This window comes from Phyllostomus discolor, chromosome 10, assembly GCF_004126475.2.
Source record: "Phyllostomus discolor isolate MPI-MPIP mPhyDis1 chromosome 10, mPhyDis1.pri.v3, whole genome shotgun sequence".
NCBI lineage: Eukaryota > Metazoa > Chordata > Mammalia > Chiroptera > Phyllostomidae > Phyllostomus > Phyllostomus discolor.
Genome location: NC_040912.2, coordinates 91,890,391 through 91,908,875, shown reverse-complemented (window position 1 = coordinate 91,908,875; position 18,485 = coordinate 91,890,391). Strand labels below are relative to the sequence as shown.

The window sequence follows — 18,485 nt, the reverse complement described above, 5'->3', positions numbered from 1 at the left end:
AGACTGGACTCAAAGCCCACAGCAGACAATCTCTAGCAGCACCCAAGGGCACCCCAAGTCACCTGCCTGACCTCCGCCTTTCAGAATCACCCCACTGTTGCCAACTGCACAGGGACGATGATCAGACAACGTGCCTGGCTTTCTGGGCAAGGCTTGCGTCATTTGATAAGGGCCTTTTCCATCCACCACCATCACCCAAATACTGAACATAGCTGTGGAAATTTAAGTGTGAGAGCAGGAACATGGAGCCCAAGGTTTGAACTTCGCTAAAGAGAAGCACCACCAACTGATAGGACACTGTTTCCGTCACTTAAAGGCAAACAGGTCCTCCGCTGGCCTCACCCAACCTCAGCTTCCTGGCTCAGCACTTTCAAGGGTGCGAACTCTCTCCTCACAGTTAAAGCACAAGCAGCAGCTGAAAGAGCTTTGTTGGAGAAAACCCAGGAACTCCTCAGCGGGTTGAAGGGAAGGTGAGCCTGGCTGAGACCCAACTGAGCCACAGGGCTGGGAGGGCAGTGGGGCCAGGGCAGGTGCAGGGGGTGGTTCTGGTCTGAGGAGGCACCAGGCGCTGTGCCAGCCGCACAGTGGGACAAGTGGGCTGTCAGAGGGTAGTGGTGGGGGTTGGAGAGGAGAGTAAGGGGCTGTATTATTGGCGTAATGTCCTGAGTGTCATATGGACAGACCACATGTGTGTTGACAGGGGTGCCTTCATGCGTTTGCTGGTGTGATGGACCCTGGTGCTGCTGCTGAGCCTTCCTCCTCCCTTGATGGGAAACTCATGTCCCCAGGGCAGGTGGTCAGGGCTGACTGCCATGTAGAGACCAGGCCATCCAAGTACCTCTGTCCACTGCCAAGATCAGGATCCCAGGCCGTGTGGTGGCCTGGGACACCCCTAAGGGACACTCCGGGGGTGGCCCTCATCCCTGGTGGCAGAGGAATCTAAGATGCAGGGTCCATCACTCGGCAGACAGAAGCTGGGGCCCCACCGTGTGACATGGGCGGTGAGGAGGATCCCAGGGCAGTGCAGGAGGGCTGTCATGTGGGAGCAGGGCAGAGAACCCCCACTCCCCCCACAGGCTGGTGTTCCTTCAGTTCTGGGTTCTGGGAGAGAGGGGATGCCTGTCCCTGCCTGCTCTCTGTCCAGCTTGACTGGTGAGATTTTAGAGTTGGGGCCAAGAGGGAGTCAGGGCTCACTCCCCATTGTGGGCCCTGGTCAGGGGAAAGGCGGGAGTCAGGGGGACTTTCAATGGAATCCATGCACTGCCCAGTGCCCGTGAGCACCGTGACCTTGAGCAAGTGTCTCAGCATTTTTGAGCCACATCATGTCCTTATTTTAAAAGTGAGCATAACAGCCCCAGCCAGGTTGCTCAATTGTTTGAAGTGTCTTCCTATACTCTAGAAGGTTATGGGTTCGATCCCCATCAGGGCATATACATAGGTTGTGGATTCAGTCCCCAAGTGGGGCGCAGGCCGGATGCAACCAATCAATGTTTCTCTCTCACATGGACATTTCTCTCTCCTCTGTTTTCTCTCTAAAATCAATGACCATATCCTTGGGTGAAGATAAAAAGTCAGAATAATAAAACGAGTTTCCTTGCCAGCTCTTTTTGGGGAGTAAATGAGATAATGCAAAAATATTTATCTGGGTGCTTGCTACAGAGTGTTCAGTAGTGGTGATCCTACACCTGGATGAAATTTTTAGTTGTGGAAATTTTGACTGTTTCCTGATAAAGGGAAGAGTAAAGGGAACTTCGACCTGGACCAAGCTTCAACAGTTACCCTCTGATGCCAGTCTGATTTCACCCGTAGACTTGCCAGTCCCTCCCCGCCCCACAGTGTTTGGAAGCAGGCATCAGATGTTGCTTCTGTTTACCAGTGAGTATTTGAAACCACTGAAAAATGTTGCCATCCTCAGACTTCAAAAAGCAACTATAATTTTTTTTTAAACAGAGTGAATTTTTAAAAAAGAGTTTATTTATTTTTAAAGAGAGGGGAAGGGAGGGAGAGAAAGGGAGAGAATCATCAATGTGTGGTTGCCTCTCACATGCCCTACTGGGGACCTGGCCTACCACCCAGGCATGTGCCCTGACTGGGAATCAAACCAGCGGCCCTTTGGTTCGAAGGCAGGTGCTCAATCCACTGAGCCACACCAGCCAGGGCAGCAACTAGAATTTTTAAAAAACTGTTACCACCTGCATTCAGACTTTACTGATTTTCTCATAATTTTAAAAGTTGTTTGAAGTAGGATCCAAATAAGATCCATAAATCACAACTGTTTCATATCTCTTAAATGTAATTTGATATGTCCGTTTCCAGCTTCCCTGTTGCTTTCTGGGAGATTTCTCTGGGCAAGAAAGGGGGGTGTCTTGTCCAGTAGAGTCGGGCAGTGTGTGTCCTGTCAGTTCCATCAAAGGTGTCAGCTCACCTGCTCCTCCCATTCCAGCGTCTGTGTGAATTTCTGTCTAAGGAGAGAGAGGCTGGGTCAGGTTCAGGGTGGACTGATTTTGGGGGGAACACTTCACAGGTGCAGCAGTGAACTCCCGTCAGAAGGCACATGACGTCTGGTTGTCAGTCTGTCTGTGACACTAACCGACACTAATGGTGGCCTTAGTCTCATTAAGGGTCACAGGTGATGACACTCAAATGCTGTCATCCCTTCCTCATGTGTTGGGTGGAATAATCCTGTGAAAAGAAAGCTCCCCTCAAGCTCTCTCTCATCTCCACGAGGAGCAGGTGTGCGAGAGACACAGATGAATGCCTGACTCTTCCCCTTTGTGTGTCCACGTGCAGAGCAGGGGGATGCTTTCTAGCAGACGCCCCAGAGATAGAAGGGCCACTTTGAAGAAGGCATTGTTATAAACTCATGGGTTTCAACATATCTGATGATTTCCATTCACTGGAATTATTATCGGTGCTCAAACTGTCCCATCCGGGTCCAGCTGGATTCTGCTGCAGTGGCCCTCAGTCCCTGTAATGAGATGCTAGTGAGTGGTGAGCACACCCGGGCTCTCTGGCTGACGAGGGCATGTGGGCCCCACGCACACATGTCCGGCCCGGCCCTGGAATTGGTGCTTTCTCCTCAGAGCCCTGACCTTTGGTGGGAAATGGCCTCTGAAGGCCAGAGCTGGGCGCTGAGGGGGCCCACTGTCACCAGGGTCATTCCTGCCCCTGTGCCTTTCCAATGGGCTTCACACTACACACAGACAAGCAACTAAGATGAGGATTTTTTTAGAACAATTGGAAATCTTTTTTTCAGGTTTTGCATTTTTGGTGATTTGGGTTTTTTTTTGTATATGGAACTTACTGGAGATGAACAATGAAATGACTCCATTTCCAAGTTTCTCAGACCAGTTCCTTACGGCGCAGTTCATCCACCTCACAAAATACCATTAGATTTGTTTGTTTCATTTGCTTTTGGCATTAGTATTTTAAAGTATAATTTTTGGTGTGTAATTAGGTAAACTCCCTACCTGGTTTCCAGATCAAACCTATGAAACCTACGTGCACCCAGGACACCCGACTTCCAGCCCCTGTCCCTGTCCCCCCGACCCTGTCTCTCCCATCCCCGCACAAGGAACTTTTGTGTCGGTTTAGTTTTGAGATTATCCTGCTGTTGCCTTTTCATATAAATGAATAATGTACACGTTATAGTTTATAGATGATGTTCACACCCCCCTTACTGGAGAGATGGTAGGTGAACTCCACATTATTTCCTTCCCCTGGTGGTAGACACCCTGGCGGTCTCCCCGCTCTGGTGCAGGGAGACACTTCTCAGTCCTTTTCACAGCTGGCCAGTCCCTCCTGGACTGAACACACCTTAGTTCATTCAACCCATCGTCTACTGGTGGTCGGTTGATTGGGTTTTGTTTTTTGCTGCTGAAAGTAATGCAAAAAAGAGCCTTATGTATGACTTTTGCTGTAATTTTTGTCAGCAAAGTTCAGGGACAAAAGCTGAAACTGGGGATTGGTAACAGGAGGGAAGGTGGACTCTACAAGGTATTGTGGCTTCTCCTCTGCAGGGTTGGACTGTATTTCCCTGCTCACCAGCCGTGCAGGGGAGGACCTGCTGCCCCCGCCCCCTCCGGCTGACTCTCAGCACAGTCTGCAGTTCTGCCAGACCTGGAGGGGACAAACAGTATCTCACCTGGGAAACAGAGGTGTGATATATAAATATTTTGTTTAGTTATATTATTTTTGGTTTTGATGTATTTTTCTTTATTATGAGTGTATGCTACTATCTTTGGATATATTCAAGGCACATTTAAATTTTCTCTGAATGTTTATTTCCGCCTCTTACTCCACTTTCTGTCAAGGTGTTGAAGTTTAGTTCCCGTGCTTTTTGACATTCTTTGTATAGCAGGGAAATTCACCCCCTTGATGTAAGTTGGAAACTTTTTTTTCCTTAGTTTGACATTTTTGCTTTAATTTGTCTCTGGTGTTTCTTGTCTCACATTATGTGTGTGAGTTTTTGTTATCAAACTTATTAGTCCTTTTCCTTACTCTGTGTCAGATCTTAGAAATATTTTTCATACCCCTAGGATACAAAGAATGTATCCATGTTGTTTGTGTTAATGGCTGTGGGTTCACTTTCCCATGCAAACCTGGAACGTAACTGCACCTGAGTGGTGTGAGGCAGTGGAGGCAGTTCCCCGGCTCCTGTGTGGTCACCCTGAGCCCAGAGTCGCTCTACTGCCCACCTCTCTCCTCGCTGATGTGAGATGCGACCTCGTTTAATCTATGGTAGCACTGTAATTAAATGGAATGTAAATGGATACAGTATGAATAATTTGGTCTATTTCTGAATTTTCTGTTTGTGTTTGCCTGTTCTCTCTGTTCCTGCACCAGCCCCGTTCGTCTGCAATGACAGAAACTTCATGTTTGACTCCTGGTACAGCTGGTCCTCCCTCCTTATTCCTTTTCTTGGCAGCACTGAATAAGTTTCGTTTTTCTTTGTTCAAATCACCTTTATAATCCATTGTTTTAACTATAGAGAAATATTTATTAATTGCATTTTTATGAAATGTTTTAACCATGAGTCAGAGTTGAATCCGGTCAAATGTCTTTTCAGCATCCGGGTAGTTTTCTTCTTCATCTAATAATGGGATGTGTTGTAAGAATTTTCTCATGTTGAACCATCCTAGTATTCCTGAAGTAAATCCCTCTTAACTATGGTGTGTAATTTTTAAAGTATGTAATAATATATCTAAGACTTTGTATTACTTTTTCCAAATGAGAGACATCTGTAGCTTTATTTATTGGTGAAATCTTGGTTAGCCTTTGGGATCAATATTATACTTGATTCTCAGAAAGGCCTGAAACTTTTCCTTCTTTTGTGTGTGATCAGGGACAGCTCAGGGAGCACTGAGAGAGCAGAGCTGTAAGGTGTAGGAGTGCTCCTCTGGGAGAGACCTGGCCCTGGATCTGGCACTCCTTTGTGGGGAAACTCTTATTTCCTCTGTAGCAATTGACCCCTGCCATCTCTCTGTTGTCCCTGGGATCAATATGTATAATAGGGTAGTACAAATTTTCAATGAAGGGCAGAGAGTTGGAATGGTCTCCACTTGCCTAAGCTGACCCCTCCCCATCTCTTTCCCCTCCTCAGTGTCTTGCAGGAAGCTGCACCCAGATTCTCTTGAACCAGCATGGCCGGCCTTCAGGACAACACTCTGAGGATCGTTCTGGTGGGAAAAACTGGATGTGGGAAAAGTGCGACAGGAAACACCATTCTTGGGAAAAGAGCATTTGATTCTAGAATTGCTTCCGGGTCTGTTACCGAGAGCTGTCAGAAAGAAGAGAGGGCCTGGAAGGGGAGGAAGCTTCTTGTTGTGGACACCCCCGGGCTCTTTGACACCAAGAAGGCACTATCGACCACCTGTAGCGAAGTCAGCCAGTGTGTCATCTTCTCCAGCCCTGGGCCTCACGCCATCATCCTGGTTGTACCTCTGGGCCGCTTCACACAGGAGGAGCAAAGAACGGTAGAATTGATCAAGGCCATCTTTGGGAAGCCGGCCATGAAGCACATGATCGTCTTGTTCACTCGGAAAGAAGAATTGGAAGGTCAGGAGCTGAGTAGCTTTTTAGAAAATGCAGATGAACGCCTAAAGACCATTATCAGAGAGAGTGGGAATCGCCGCTGTGCCTTCAACAACAGAAGTGCAGATGAGGCTGAGAAGGAAGCTCAAGTGCAGGAGCTGGTGGGGCTGATCGAGGCAATGGTGCAGGAGAATGGAGGGGCTCACTTTTCGGATCCCATCTACAAGTACACAGAGGAAACGTGGAAACGTGTGGAAGAGGCACTGGACAACATTTCTGCTGAACGAGCAGCTGAGGAAAAAGAGGTAGAAGAGAAATATGCTAGAGGAAAGATATCAAAGCAACAAATGGAGAAAGAAATGGCATCCATAAAGGAGAAATATGAAAAAAAAATGAAATCTGTAAAGGAAGAAGGTGAAGCAAATATACTTAGAAGTATTTTCAAACAGATTTGGAATATGCTTTCAAATATATGGCATAGGTTCTGGCACTGATGCAAATTTTATTTTTTCTTCTTAATCTTAATTTACTATGATTTGTCCATGTGGTAGACTATATTTTCCAAAGATGGCTACAGCAATGCCCTCTACCCCAGCTCTGCTTCTTGTACTCTGAGCTGTTACTCCTTCTGTTGAGTTATACAGACTCTGTTCCCCATCCTTGAAATTCCATGGACTCTGTGACTGCTTTGATGAGTAGTGGCTGGTGTGACTTCTGAAGTTAGACAAGAACAGACCCGCCTTGCCTTCTGGGGTACACGTCCTCAGAAGGTGGCCCCTGTGCTGTGAGGAAGCCCATGTTGCCCCAGGAAGAGGCCTAGAATCCTGGCCCCGTCCCCCACCTGCTCTTCCATCAGCCAGCAGAACCATGTGCCACTGTGCAAGTGTGGGCACAGGGCCATGGGCTCTCCAGCTGCCAGCAGAGCCGCCTCAGGGGAAGCTGCAGAGAGCAAATATGGGCCATCCCCACTGCATCCCGCCCAGTTTGTAGATTCATGAGAAAAATAAATGATGCTGTTTCAAACCACTAAGCTTTGGGCTGGTCTGTTGTGCAGCCACAGCTCCCCAGAGCATCCTCCCAGCTTGTCTCCCCACCCCCACCGTGCCAACACAGTTAAGGAGTGACTGAATGGGCACAATCAGGCCAGAATACACTGTGTGGAGTTCAAAAACTGAATTTAGGAAAATCAAATGAAAAGCCTGTGTGTGCCACGTGTCAGCTCCTCTGGTGGTGCTCGTTTTCTCCGTCCACGTCTACGACCCGGTGGTCAGTGAAGCAGCAGGCCTCTCTAGCAAGACGGTCCTGTGGTCCTTGGTGGACTGGAAGGTGCTCAACCCTCGTATTGCTTTTCTCTCTTTTCTTATTAATTTACCATTCTAACGTAAAGTGTCCCTGACTAACTTAAAAATACATTCTGTGCCAAATAGTTTTCCTTTGCCTCTGTTGATCCACACTTTGCTCCCCTTCACCATAGCTCTGTGCCCCAGGAGGCTGACCTACATGGGCCACGTTGCTACTGAACTCAGAGGGTTCTCCACTTGAGTTCTGTTCAACGACGAGAAATGGTTGTCACAACGTGGTCTTATTCACGTGTAGCAAGTGAAGGAGATGGGGGATACACATTCCAAAATTCTCTCTCTCAGCCCTGGCTGGTGTGACTCAGTGGACTGAGTGCCAGCCAGTGAACCAAGGGGTTGGCAGTTCAATTCCCAGTCAGGGCACATGCCTGGCTTGCAGGCCAGGTCCCCAGTGGGGAGTGAGTGAGAGGCAACCACACATTGATGTTTCTCTCCCTCTCTTTCTCCCTCCCTTCCCCTCTCTAAAAATAAATGAATAAAATCTTTAAAAAAAAAAACCCCAAACCAAAATTCTCTCTCACAGAAGGAAGGCTGAGCCAGTGCTTATGTGTGCTCACTGGTCAGTGCCTCATCGGCTTCCTCTTTGCAGTGGCTGCACTTACCTGGGGGGGCTCCTGCCAAGCGCGTCCTGCTTACAGCTGGTCTGCAGATACTGCGCTGCTGTGAACATGTGGCGAGAACAGCACTGAGTGAGAGGGGCCCCGACCTGAGGCCCCTGTCCTGTCTGTCCACGTCAGCAGGCTCCCTGAGTCTCTGAGTCTTGCTGGGCTCCTGCCAGTGGGAAGTCTGAGCAGGAGGCCTCCTCAGGGTAGGAAAATCAGGTCGGGATATTTGTTCTCCTGCCTGTCTCCTTGCAAGGTCATCTCTGACCTGTTGCAACACGAAGCCAGGGTTATAGCTCCTCTACCCATCCCCACTTCTGGATTCCAGCTGTCCTTCACTCCCTTAGGGTTAGGGTGTCATTTCCTCACTGTTTCCAGCAGTGTCCCTTGTCACTTGCATACCCTGTGTCACGGCCTGTAGGAAACCCCCGCACTTGACTCTCCCCTAAGTACCTCATTAGAGGGATTGATCCATCTGAGCAATGCCTGTGGTCGCTTCTCTTTCAGACACACCCTGATCTTTATTGTTGTATTTGTAAAACATCCCCTCCAGTGCTTTCTGACACCAGAAACATTCCTCCTGAGAGCTGAACTCTGTCATTATCTAAGCAGAATAGTTTGTGTCCATACCTGATGAGTGTGCTAATTTATCACATTTACTAAATCACATGAGGATACAAGTCAACGCCCTAAGGGATCTGACCCCCAGCCCAGGGGGTCAGTGGTTCGGGTCCTGGGGTTCTGGGTGTGGAAGGTTGTTCCTGATTTTGGGAATTGCTGTCTTACCTGTGTTTTCTCTCACGTGGGACTGCAGTGGTGCTGTGGCATCTGCGAGAGCAGCCACCAAACAGGCCACCTTCGAGCTCATGAAGTTCCTTCTGCCCTCTCAGTGCCCACTGCAGAAGAAGGGGGTATGTGTAATTGTATGCGTGGTCAGCAGGGTGGGGTGCCAGTGACAGGTGGGACAAGGGTCTCAGCTTGGGCACTTCCTCCTAGACACTAAACTGTTGCACTGTGTTGAGCAGAGGAGCTGAAATGGGAGGAGCTCGACTTGGGATGTGACTGATGGGTGAGCCGCTGCAAAGAGGGGCTCAGCCGGAAACTGCCAGGATCATGGGTGTGAATGAAGGTGGAGCCTCCCCTGGGAGAGGCAGAGCTTTGGAAATCATTCCTGTGTCCTTCACTTGTCACTTGTGAAAGTAGATCTGTTTCTTCCACCAAGACTTGTGTCCCTTTGGCTCCGGGTGTGGAGTGGTGAATCCACCGTGTCTGTTATACTAGGGAGGTCATGGGGAGAATGTGACCTTCAGTTGACCTGAAAGGTAGACCCCAGGTCCCTGCCCCCTCAACCCATCCTCAGAATGTGTGGCAGCTTCCCAAGAGCTGCATCAGGGACACAGCCTTGAGAGACTGACATGTTTTTGAGACCATCTGGATGGTGCAGGTGACTAAGCCCAGCCAAGGGATCTATATACACTTTTCAGATCTGGCAGGTGCACAAAATATTTGTCTTGGGGACCACCTACGACAAGCCTTGTAAGTTCCCTGGCTCATTAACCAGCCACCTTCGATCTGCAGTGGTCTGCTGCTATCCAGGATCTCTCCCCATACCATGGGAAGCCTGGCTTCAGATTACTCCTGGGAGGTTTCAAACCAACATGTGTTTTTAAAAGAGCAGTCTTGCCCTGTCTGGTGTGGCTTGGTGGATCTTACACCAGCCTGCATGATCCAGTAGGTCACCAGTTCGATTCCCAGTCAGGACACATGCCTGGGTTGTGGGCCAGGTCCCTAGTAGGGGTGTGTGACAGGCAAGTACATGTTCATGTTTCTCTTCCTTTCTTTCTCCCTCCCTTCTCCCCTGTCTAAAAATAAACAAATAAATGAATCTTTTAAAAAAGAAAAGAATAAGAGCAGTCTCATCTACGTTTATAAATACATGTGAAAAACAGAGTGCCTACACCAACAGTGCTCAAGTTCTTCCTCCTAAAAGGCATGTTGATTTTCTAAGATTCTTCCTAAACTGGGATTTGGAGTCAACAAAGGGCTCAACAAGTGCTCATGCTGTGAAAATTGTCAGCATCTCCTGCTCCGGATCTGAGGCCTCAGCTCTGAGTCAGCGTCTCAGCCCCTCACGTGTTCTGCATATTCAATTGTATGCTCACCACCCAAAGTCAAGTCCTCTTCCATCATCGTGTGTTTGAGCCCTTTCCCCTCTTCTCTTTTCCCCCTCCCCACATCCCCTCTTGTAACCTCCAAATTGTTGTATCTGTGAGGATTTCTTTGTCTGTTTTTCTTGTTTGTTCTCTTGTTGCTCACTGTTTGATATCCCACCTTTGAGTGAAATTATAAGCTTTTTGTCCTTTTGCCTCTGACTCATTTTGCTTGGCATGATTCTCTCAACATCCATGCACGTTGTTGCAAATGGCAGTATTCCATCCTTCCTGTAGCTGAGCGTGTTCCATCGAGTGCATGTGCCACAGTGTCCTTGGTCCAGTCAGACATCAGATGGCACTTAGGTTGTTTCCATGTCTTGGCTACCATGAATAAAGTTGCAGTGAACATAGGGATGCATATATATTCTTTTTTTAAAATTTTATTTTAATCATTGTTCAAGTACATTTTTCTGTCCTTTACTCCCCCCCAAAAGATTTTATTTATTTACTTGTAGAGAGAAAGGAAGGGAGGGAGAGAGGGAGAGAAACATCAGTGTGTAGGTGCCTCCTGATCTCCCCCAATGGAGGACCTGGCTGGCAACCCAGGGATGTGCCCTGACTGGGAGTGGAACTGGTGACATTTTGGTTGCAGGCCGGTGCTCAATCCATTGAGCCAAACTAGCCAGGGCACATTTTACATTTTTAAAAAGGTATGAAATATGGCCATTGTTCACATATCTTTTTTGCACACTCCAAGTCACATATGTGCGTTATCATAAGAAAAGCACTTACTTCTTAAGTAATTTGTTCGGGGGTTGATGCCGTCTCACTCTGGACCAGTGCCTGACTTTTCCTCTGCGGTTTTCAAGAAGACTCCCTGCAGTTCATTTGGACATTTGAGAGGGGCCCGCACATCCAAGAGAGTGGACAGTGTGGGACCAGGGTCCTCCAAGCGGTAAACATCGGAGCGAGGCAATGGTGGGCCAAAGTTGCCCTGGAGGACCTCTGAGGGGCTCCAGGCTGAAAGGAGGGCTCAGGTGGGTTCTCCAGAGGGCACTGAGATTTTTCTTGCTTCTGGGGGTGGGCCTGTAACACTATGAACTTTTGTGTTAGCACTGCTCTTGATGTGTCCCATGAATTTTGGGTTGTTGTGTCTTCACTTGCATTTGTCTCGGGGTATTGTTTGATTTCTTCCTTAATCTCATCGTTAACCCATTTATTCTTTAGTAGCCTGTTATTCAGTCTCTGTGTATTTGTGTGCTTTTCTGGTGTTTTTTTGTTTGTTTGTTTGTTTTTGATTTCTAGTTTCAAACTATGGAGGTCAGAGAAGATTTTTGTTATGATTGCAATTATCTTAAATTTATTAAGACTTGCTTTGAGTTCCAAAATGTGGGCTATCCAAGAAAATGTTCCATGTGCTTTGGAAAAAACTGTGTGTTCTGTTGCTCTTGGGTGAGGTGCTCTGGACACATTCATTACATTCATGGGGTCCAGTGTATCGTGGAAGGCCGCTGTTTCCCTGCGGAATTTCTGTCTGAAAGACCTGTCGTTGATGTCAGTGGGGCACAATACCCCACCACGACTAAAGTGCTGTTCATCTTTCCCTTGCTGTCAGTCCCTCTTTGCCTCACACACACAGGGGTCCTGTACTGACTGCATAAATGCTTACACGGGTTTAAGCCTCCTGCTGGGCTGACCCTGTTGAGAGCACAGGGCGGCCTTCTTTGTCTCCAGCACAGTGCTTGTTGTACAGCCTACTTTCTGTGCAGAGCCCTCTCCCATGAGTCAGTGTGGACAGCCCCTCCCCTCACTTCCTCTCTCCTCTTCCTGGTCCTCAGAGTCCTCACTCACTTAGCTCAGCCCTCAAGGTCAGAAACCGGAGGAGGACGCAGATTTTGCAGGTAGAGGAACGTGGGTGATCCTGTGCATGTTTGGGGGAGAGGCAGGGAAATGTGCGGTGTGGAGCATCGGAGTCCCCTCCCCCGGGATCCGAGTTAAACCTCCCATCAGACTTGCTCTCAGTGCAGGTTTCTCCTTGCTTTCTGTGTCCTGTCTCTGCTGACTGACTTCGGGCTGTGACCTGCTGTAAAGGCTGAGCCCTGCACATTAGCCACTCTTACAGGTTTGCTGCTCAGAGGATATTTGTACGAATAAATGATTCCTTTCATCTCTTACAGAATTTATAAATAAACTTTAAGCTTTCTGGGGTGGAGCTGGGTGAGCGGGCAGATTGGGCTCTGAGGGCAGCTGGTGGGTAAAGGACGCAGGGAGGCATCAGAAGCAGGGCTGCCACACCCAGGACCAACTGTGACTCTGTGGCCAAAGCTGATTTCTCAAAGTGCTGGGCTTCTCTTCTCAGTTTACAAGAAGGGGTTTTCTACTCCCTCACTCTAAGGGATAAAGACATAAGTCTTCTTTCCAAAGGACCGTCTGTCTTTCTAACTGTGTTTCAAGTGTGTATTCGACGGCTCCTATCAGAGGAGCCTGCCTTTCCCAACTAGCATTTTCAGCCTGTCTCAGGCAAGGTCTCCTCCACTCCCAGTTCTTGAAATGGTTCTCCCCTCTGCCAAACATGTGTAGGCAGAAAGGAGATGAAATATTTACAATGAAATACCATGCTCCTGTGACACTAAGCATTGATGAATAAAGAAAGGGTAACCTTTTTCTCAGATGTAGGCTGCACATCAAGGAAGCAACAAGCAGAGGGAGTTTTGATCAATTTATTTATTTAACAAACATGTGTTGTGAAGAACTCTGTGTCCAGTAATGTGCTTGTCCCAGTCATAAGGGAATACAAGACTGGACACTGCCCTGGAGGGTCCATTGTCACAAAGCTTCCAACTGACCAGGGCAGAGTAGAGAGAGCAGATGCAGAACTCCCGACTGAGATCTGAGCTCCATGGGTACCCCCAGGAACACTGGGAGAGCCAATGGCGAGGGAACCTCAGCACAGCTGTCCTGTGGGTGGTGACGGTGTTGGGGGCAGAGGTGTTGGAGAAAAATAATTAAGGTGTAGTTTTAAAAATAGTCTGACTGTAGAGGTGAAGCGAGACTGAGGATGAGATGATTGGTTAGGGGCTGTGACTGGGAAACCAGTCCCAGTGGCCTGACTACATCTGTGGTGGGAGCAGGGACAATTCTACATGTTTTGGAGGTCAAGTCCATGGGATGGATGAGCAAAACTAAGGAGAAACTTGCTATAGATGATCCCATGACTCTGCAGGAGCCCTGGGCTGAAGGCTGAGGCCATCCATTGAAGGAGGGGGAGGGGAATGGGATCATCCCCATGACCTGAGGCAGGACCTGCTGGAGAACAGGGAGGTCAAGGGTTTCCTGTGGCCAGTTCTGTGTGAGATGCCTATGAACTTGCTCAGTGGAGAGGCTGAGAGGGATATGAAAGTTCAGACCTTTCAGGAGGGAGGGTCTAAGCTAAAGTTCAAATGGCGGTAGAGCAACCAGTTACTGAGGGGATGGGGGAAGGGTGCCCAGTGCCCAGAAGCCCAGCTGAGGAAGCACCTGAAGCCTGTATGTTTGTGTAGAGGAAGAGCAGGAAGCAGAAAGGAGACTGACCAGGGGAGTGGAGCACAAGTGCTGGGAAGGAGGAGAAGTCAAGTAGCCAGTCTAGGGGAGGAAAGGGCTGCTGGCTGCAGGAGGTTCGGTTTGCAGTTACTTTCCATTTCCCTGAAATGAGTTGTGTTTCTTACCCACAGGAACTCACCCGACAATGGCAAGTCCATTGCACAGCTCGAGTTTCAGCATCAGCGAACCTGGGACCACCCATGGTGAGAGGGGACTTGGGCTCCCCAGGCCAGGCTGAAGGAGGGGACCTGGTGGGGGCTCTCCTGTCCTGTCTGCCAGTCCCCAACTGAGCAAGAACCAAATACCCCCAACCCCACTTCTCATGTTGTCTCTATCAACTCTGCTCTTTCTTTTCTTTGACTCTTCACCCTGGCCCCTCCTGATGTGGCATCACTGCTCAGAGGAAGAGAGGTTACAGTGTCCTGAGTGATCCAGGCTTGATGAGGGTTCTTGTCTCCTACTTCCTGACATGCGCACACACTAGTAGGGCCAGCTGTAGCCTCTCTGGGTGTTTCTCTGTCTCTCTCTTCAGCCTCAGAGAGGGTTGGGAAGAAAGAACATGAGAGTAATTGAGTTTTTATTCAGGTTCCTACTGATTCAGATGATAGGATCCTATCATCTCGGTCAGACATGCTCATGTACACAGTGGTAAGTTAGTAGTTCAGTACAGAATTGAATAATCTTTTTTTTTTTAAATTAAATGTAATGGGCTAACGTTGGTTACTAGCACTATATAAGGTTCAGGTGTACAATCCTCTTGCCCATAATCCATGTACTGCATCGTGTACTCACCACCCAAAGCCTTGTCTTCTCCCATCACCACACATTTGATCCCCTTTACCCTGTTCATCCCCCCTCCACCTCCCTTTCCTTCTGGCCACCACCACACTGCTGTCTGTGTCCATGAGTTTGTTTTTTTTTTCACCTGTGGCTTCCTATTTTATATTCCACATGTGAGTGGATTCATATGGCTCTTGTCCGTTCTTCACGTGACTTATTTCATCTAGCACGATGATCTCAATATCCAGCAACTGGATAATTTGGGATTAGATAGACCCATAGATGTGTCTGGTAATCAGCATACCGTCATGCAGGCCAGGCTGATGATGATAAGTGGTCCTGCATCCTTCATCACTGAGCAGGCAAGTCCAGCCCATTCACAAGGCAGCTGCAGGGCTCTGCGGGGCAGAAGGAGACAGCCAGCCCTGCGTGTCCACACTTGTAGCACCCATGCTGGGATCATGATCCTACTGCCCTCTTGTCCAGAACAAATCACGTGACCCACCCAGAAGCAAGGGGTGGGAAATGGAGTCAGCATTCCTGGATGGAGCTACAGATCCACATCCCAAAGAGGCACATATCCCAGATAGGAGCAGTCTGTGGCCACAGAAGCACTCTGTCACATAGATCGCCACGTGCCCTCAGCATTGGCAAACTGCTCCAGGGTGGAGCTGGCCTTTGGTGGCCTTTTGTCTCATCTCCCAGGATTTTCCTACTTCCTGTGTGGTGACAGCTGAACGCCCTCAGGGTGTCCTTAGGTGGTGTCTTCCACTGCGATGCTAATGGCACAGTGATTTGAACTCCCACCCACATTCCCCTTATTGGTAGCCATCCTGTGTCCTGTGTTCTCAGCTTCTGGAAACTTACCCTCTCATCCCAGGATGCTGGTTATCAAATGTGGGAAACTCACCCTCAGGGGTGGTTTGGCTACTCCCTGGGTGAGCTACAGCTTCCCCACAGAGTGTGTGGAAGATGGGGAATCACTGCTGATCTTGTGGAAGCCAGAGATGGGGTTTCTGCCAAATCTCTCTTCTGTTTGATGGATATTTTAAAATATCATTCCAGTTACAGAATAGGCAGAAGGGGGCATACTGGAAATAAAGAGGCCACTCGGGGGACAGCTGAGGCATGGATGGTGATGTAGGTTGGGCTGGTATGATGGTCTTCTACCTGGAGAGAAGTGGTCAGATTGTGGATGGAGGCAAGAGAACGTGCTGGCGGGTTGGATCTGGAAAGCAAAGGGAAGAGAGGAATCAAGGGAGATTCCTAGACTTTGGGTCTGAGGGCCTGGGTGACAGTGATGATTTCTGTGAAAGGGAAATTCAGTCATTACTCATGTCTCTAATGTCATTGGTGTGACTGGCATGGAGCAAAGACAGTGGCTGTGGTACAGGGTCCCTCCACAGGCCTCTGTCTCACACAAGGGCTGCACTGGAGGGTGTTCTTTCTCGGGAAAACAGGCCCTCAGGTGTGGTCGTCAGTGATTTTGGAGTTATTTTGAAAACATGGTTCGGTTGGTAGGCTATACTCTTCTGTTATTGACCTTCAAGTTTCCTAGGAGGTAGGTGCACCTAACCAAGTGAGACTAAGAAAGTGTAATTTTACTGATGCTAATCTGTATGAGTAGTAGTAGTTGTTGTTATTATTATTATTATTATTATTATTATTTAGATATCAAGGGATTTTATTTATAGCAACTACAGGGAATTGTCAATACTTTCTAGTTGTAAGTCTTCAACATGTTAATTTAATATAGGAACACGTCATTGGATTTCTACACAAGTTGTAATTTTAAGGAAGGTGTTTTGTGTTTCTGTGGGTCACAGTCCCTGACAGGAGGGCTGCATATGTGACATATAAGGGGACACTCCTTCTTTCTGCCCAGGTGCCCAGCTCTCCTGTGCAAGGAGGGAGGCCTGAATTGCCCCCCTCCATGGTTTCTTCATGGGAAGAAGAAAAGTTTCCTCTTGAATATGATGTGGGGGTGAGGGGATCTTCTGCTGTAACATCCCACATTCAGCTTTTGTGTCATTTGCTGCCTTGGCTTAGGAGGGACAGCACCTACAGTGGCTCAGAGTTCTCACTTACACCCTTGGGTGGCCTCCTCCATGGGCCCTAAGCTGCCAAAGGTCAGAGTGGGCAACCCAAGGAACTCTGGAGATGTGCCTGGGGTTCCCCAAGTCCTGTAGCAGGAACATGCAGCCCAGGGCTTCCTCAGAGCTCCTGTGAGTGCAGGGGTTGCTCATGGGACAGGACCTGATCAGGCAACAGAGATGGGCACAGGTGGGTGTGGGTCCTGCAGGGGAAATGCTGGAGGTCAATCCTCACACTGTGGCTTTCGTTTCCTGATGTCCCAGGGCTTGGAAACCAAGACCCCAGAGAGTCACAGCTGAGACTAGTCTTAGTGGGTAAGACCGGAGCCGGAAAAAGTGCCACAGGGAAGAGCATCCTTGGGAAGAAAGCGTTTCATTCCACTCTTGCAGCAAAATCCGTCACCAAGGTCTGTGAGAAAGGGAGTAACACCTGGACTGGGAGAGAAATTGTGGTCGTGGACACGCCTGGCCTTTTTGACACTGAGGTGCCGGATGCTGACACACAAAAGGAGATTGCTCGTTGCATCCTCCTGACATCTCCAGGGCCTCATGCGCTGCTCCTGGTGGTCCCACTGGATCGGTACACAAGGGAACAGCAAGAGGCTGCATAGAAGGTGCTGACGATGTTTGGTGCCACAGCTAGGAGATTCATGATTCTCTTATTCACCCGAAAGGATGACTTGGACGGCATGGAGTTCTGTGATTACATAAAGGAAGCCCCAGAATTCATTCAGGATCTGAGGAAGGAGTTCAGGGATCGCCGCTGTTTGTTCAACAATAAGGCAACAGGGGCTGAGCAGGAGGCCCAAAGGGCACAGCTGCTGGACCTGGTCCAGCACATGGTGATGGAGAACGATGGGGGATTCTACACTAACGAGATGTACCAAAGGGCTGAGGAGGAGATTCAGAAACAGATCCAAGTGATAGAAGAGCAGTGCAGAGCTGAGCTGGAGAGGGAGAAGAAGAGGATAATAGAGGAGTATGAGGAGAAAATCAGAAACCTGGCAGATAGCCTGGAGAGGAAAAGAGAAAGGCAGAAATGGAGAGGGCGCTGGCAGAAAGGGAAAAGCAGTATGTTTCCAGGCAACGAAATGCCAGGGGTGAAGTGGAGCGTCAGAATAAGATACTTGACATCATCATGGGAGCTTTGAAAAGTGCTAGGCTGAATTTTACAAGGCTGTTCAGATTTTCTGAATAAAAAATGAAAATCTGTCTCTATTTCCTGCATATTTTCAGGGGCCCCTTCCCCACAGAACTCATTCCCCAAAGTCAGAGCTCCCTGTTTCTGTCCCTCAGGCTCTCAGGACGAGGGAGGGCAGGAAAGTTCCCTGTTGGCCATTGGTGGCTGTTTGATTGACTTCACAGGGGAGGGACACGTGCCCACTCTGTCAAACTCCACAGCAGAATGTACGGATGCCCCCTGTGACCTGAACTCTTTCTCAGACACACAGAAAGGAATGGAGGAGGCTGAAGTCAGTGACCCCCAGCTTGCTCTGTTTATCCCCAGTAACTCTTTTCCTCCAGATTCTTTGTAGATTGGCAGATAATCTCTGTGCTTCTACTCCTCATTTTTGCCTCTACAGCCTCAAGGATTATTTCACCCATGTTGTTAGTGAAATCAATGAAGTAATCTATAAGTAGAGATGCCTATAGAATTCTTTCTGATGAACATGAACTTGTTGAATTACATTTTTATGAAAGGACTAAAATTGTTCCCTACCATTGGCCCCTGAAGTACAAAGACTGGTCTGAAAAACAGATCTCAGAACTCAGTGAAGTAAAATGGCAGAAAAGGTAAAAGACACAGATTCAACAGGCAAGAGAGCATCGTCTGGAGTATTCAGATGTTTCTGTAGAAACTCTGTGACCAGTCTCAACTCGAGCATG

The 18,485-nt window shown here is 48.5% G+C and overlaps 1 protein-coding gene and 1 pseudogene across 1 annotated transcript; both read left to right on the top strand.

Annotated features, from left to right (window-relative positions):
* Window positions 1–379: 379 nt before the first annotated feature.
* LOC114508173 (GTPase IMAP family member 7-like) lies at window positions 380–6,796 on the top strand. The gene is made up of 2 exons (XM_028526180.2): window positions 380–470; window positions 5,603–6,796. Exon 2 carries the CDS (start codon window positions 5,643–5,645, stop codon window positions 6,525–6,527), a length of 885 nt encoding a protein of 294 aa, XP_028381981.1. The 5' UTR covers window positions 380–470; window positions 5,603–5,642; the 3' UTR covers window positions 6,528–6,796.
* A 7,064-nt stretch (window positions 6,797–13,860) lies between these two features.
* On the top strand, window positions 13,861–18,232 carry LOC114507484 (annotated as a pseudogene).
* Window positions 18,233–18,485: the final 253 nt, after the last annotated feature.

Bases quoted from the DNA above. Each gene is read 5' to 3' on its own strand.
- LOC114508173 (XM_028526180.2), top strand. From the start codon at position 5,643: ATGGCCGGCCTTCAGGACAACACTCTGAGGATCGTTCTGGTGGGAAAA.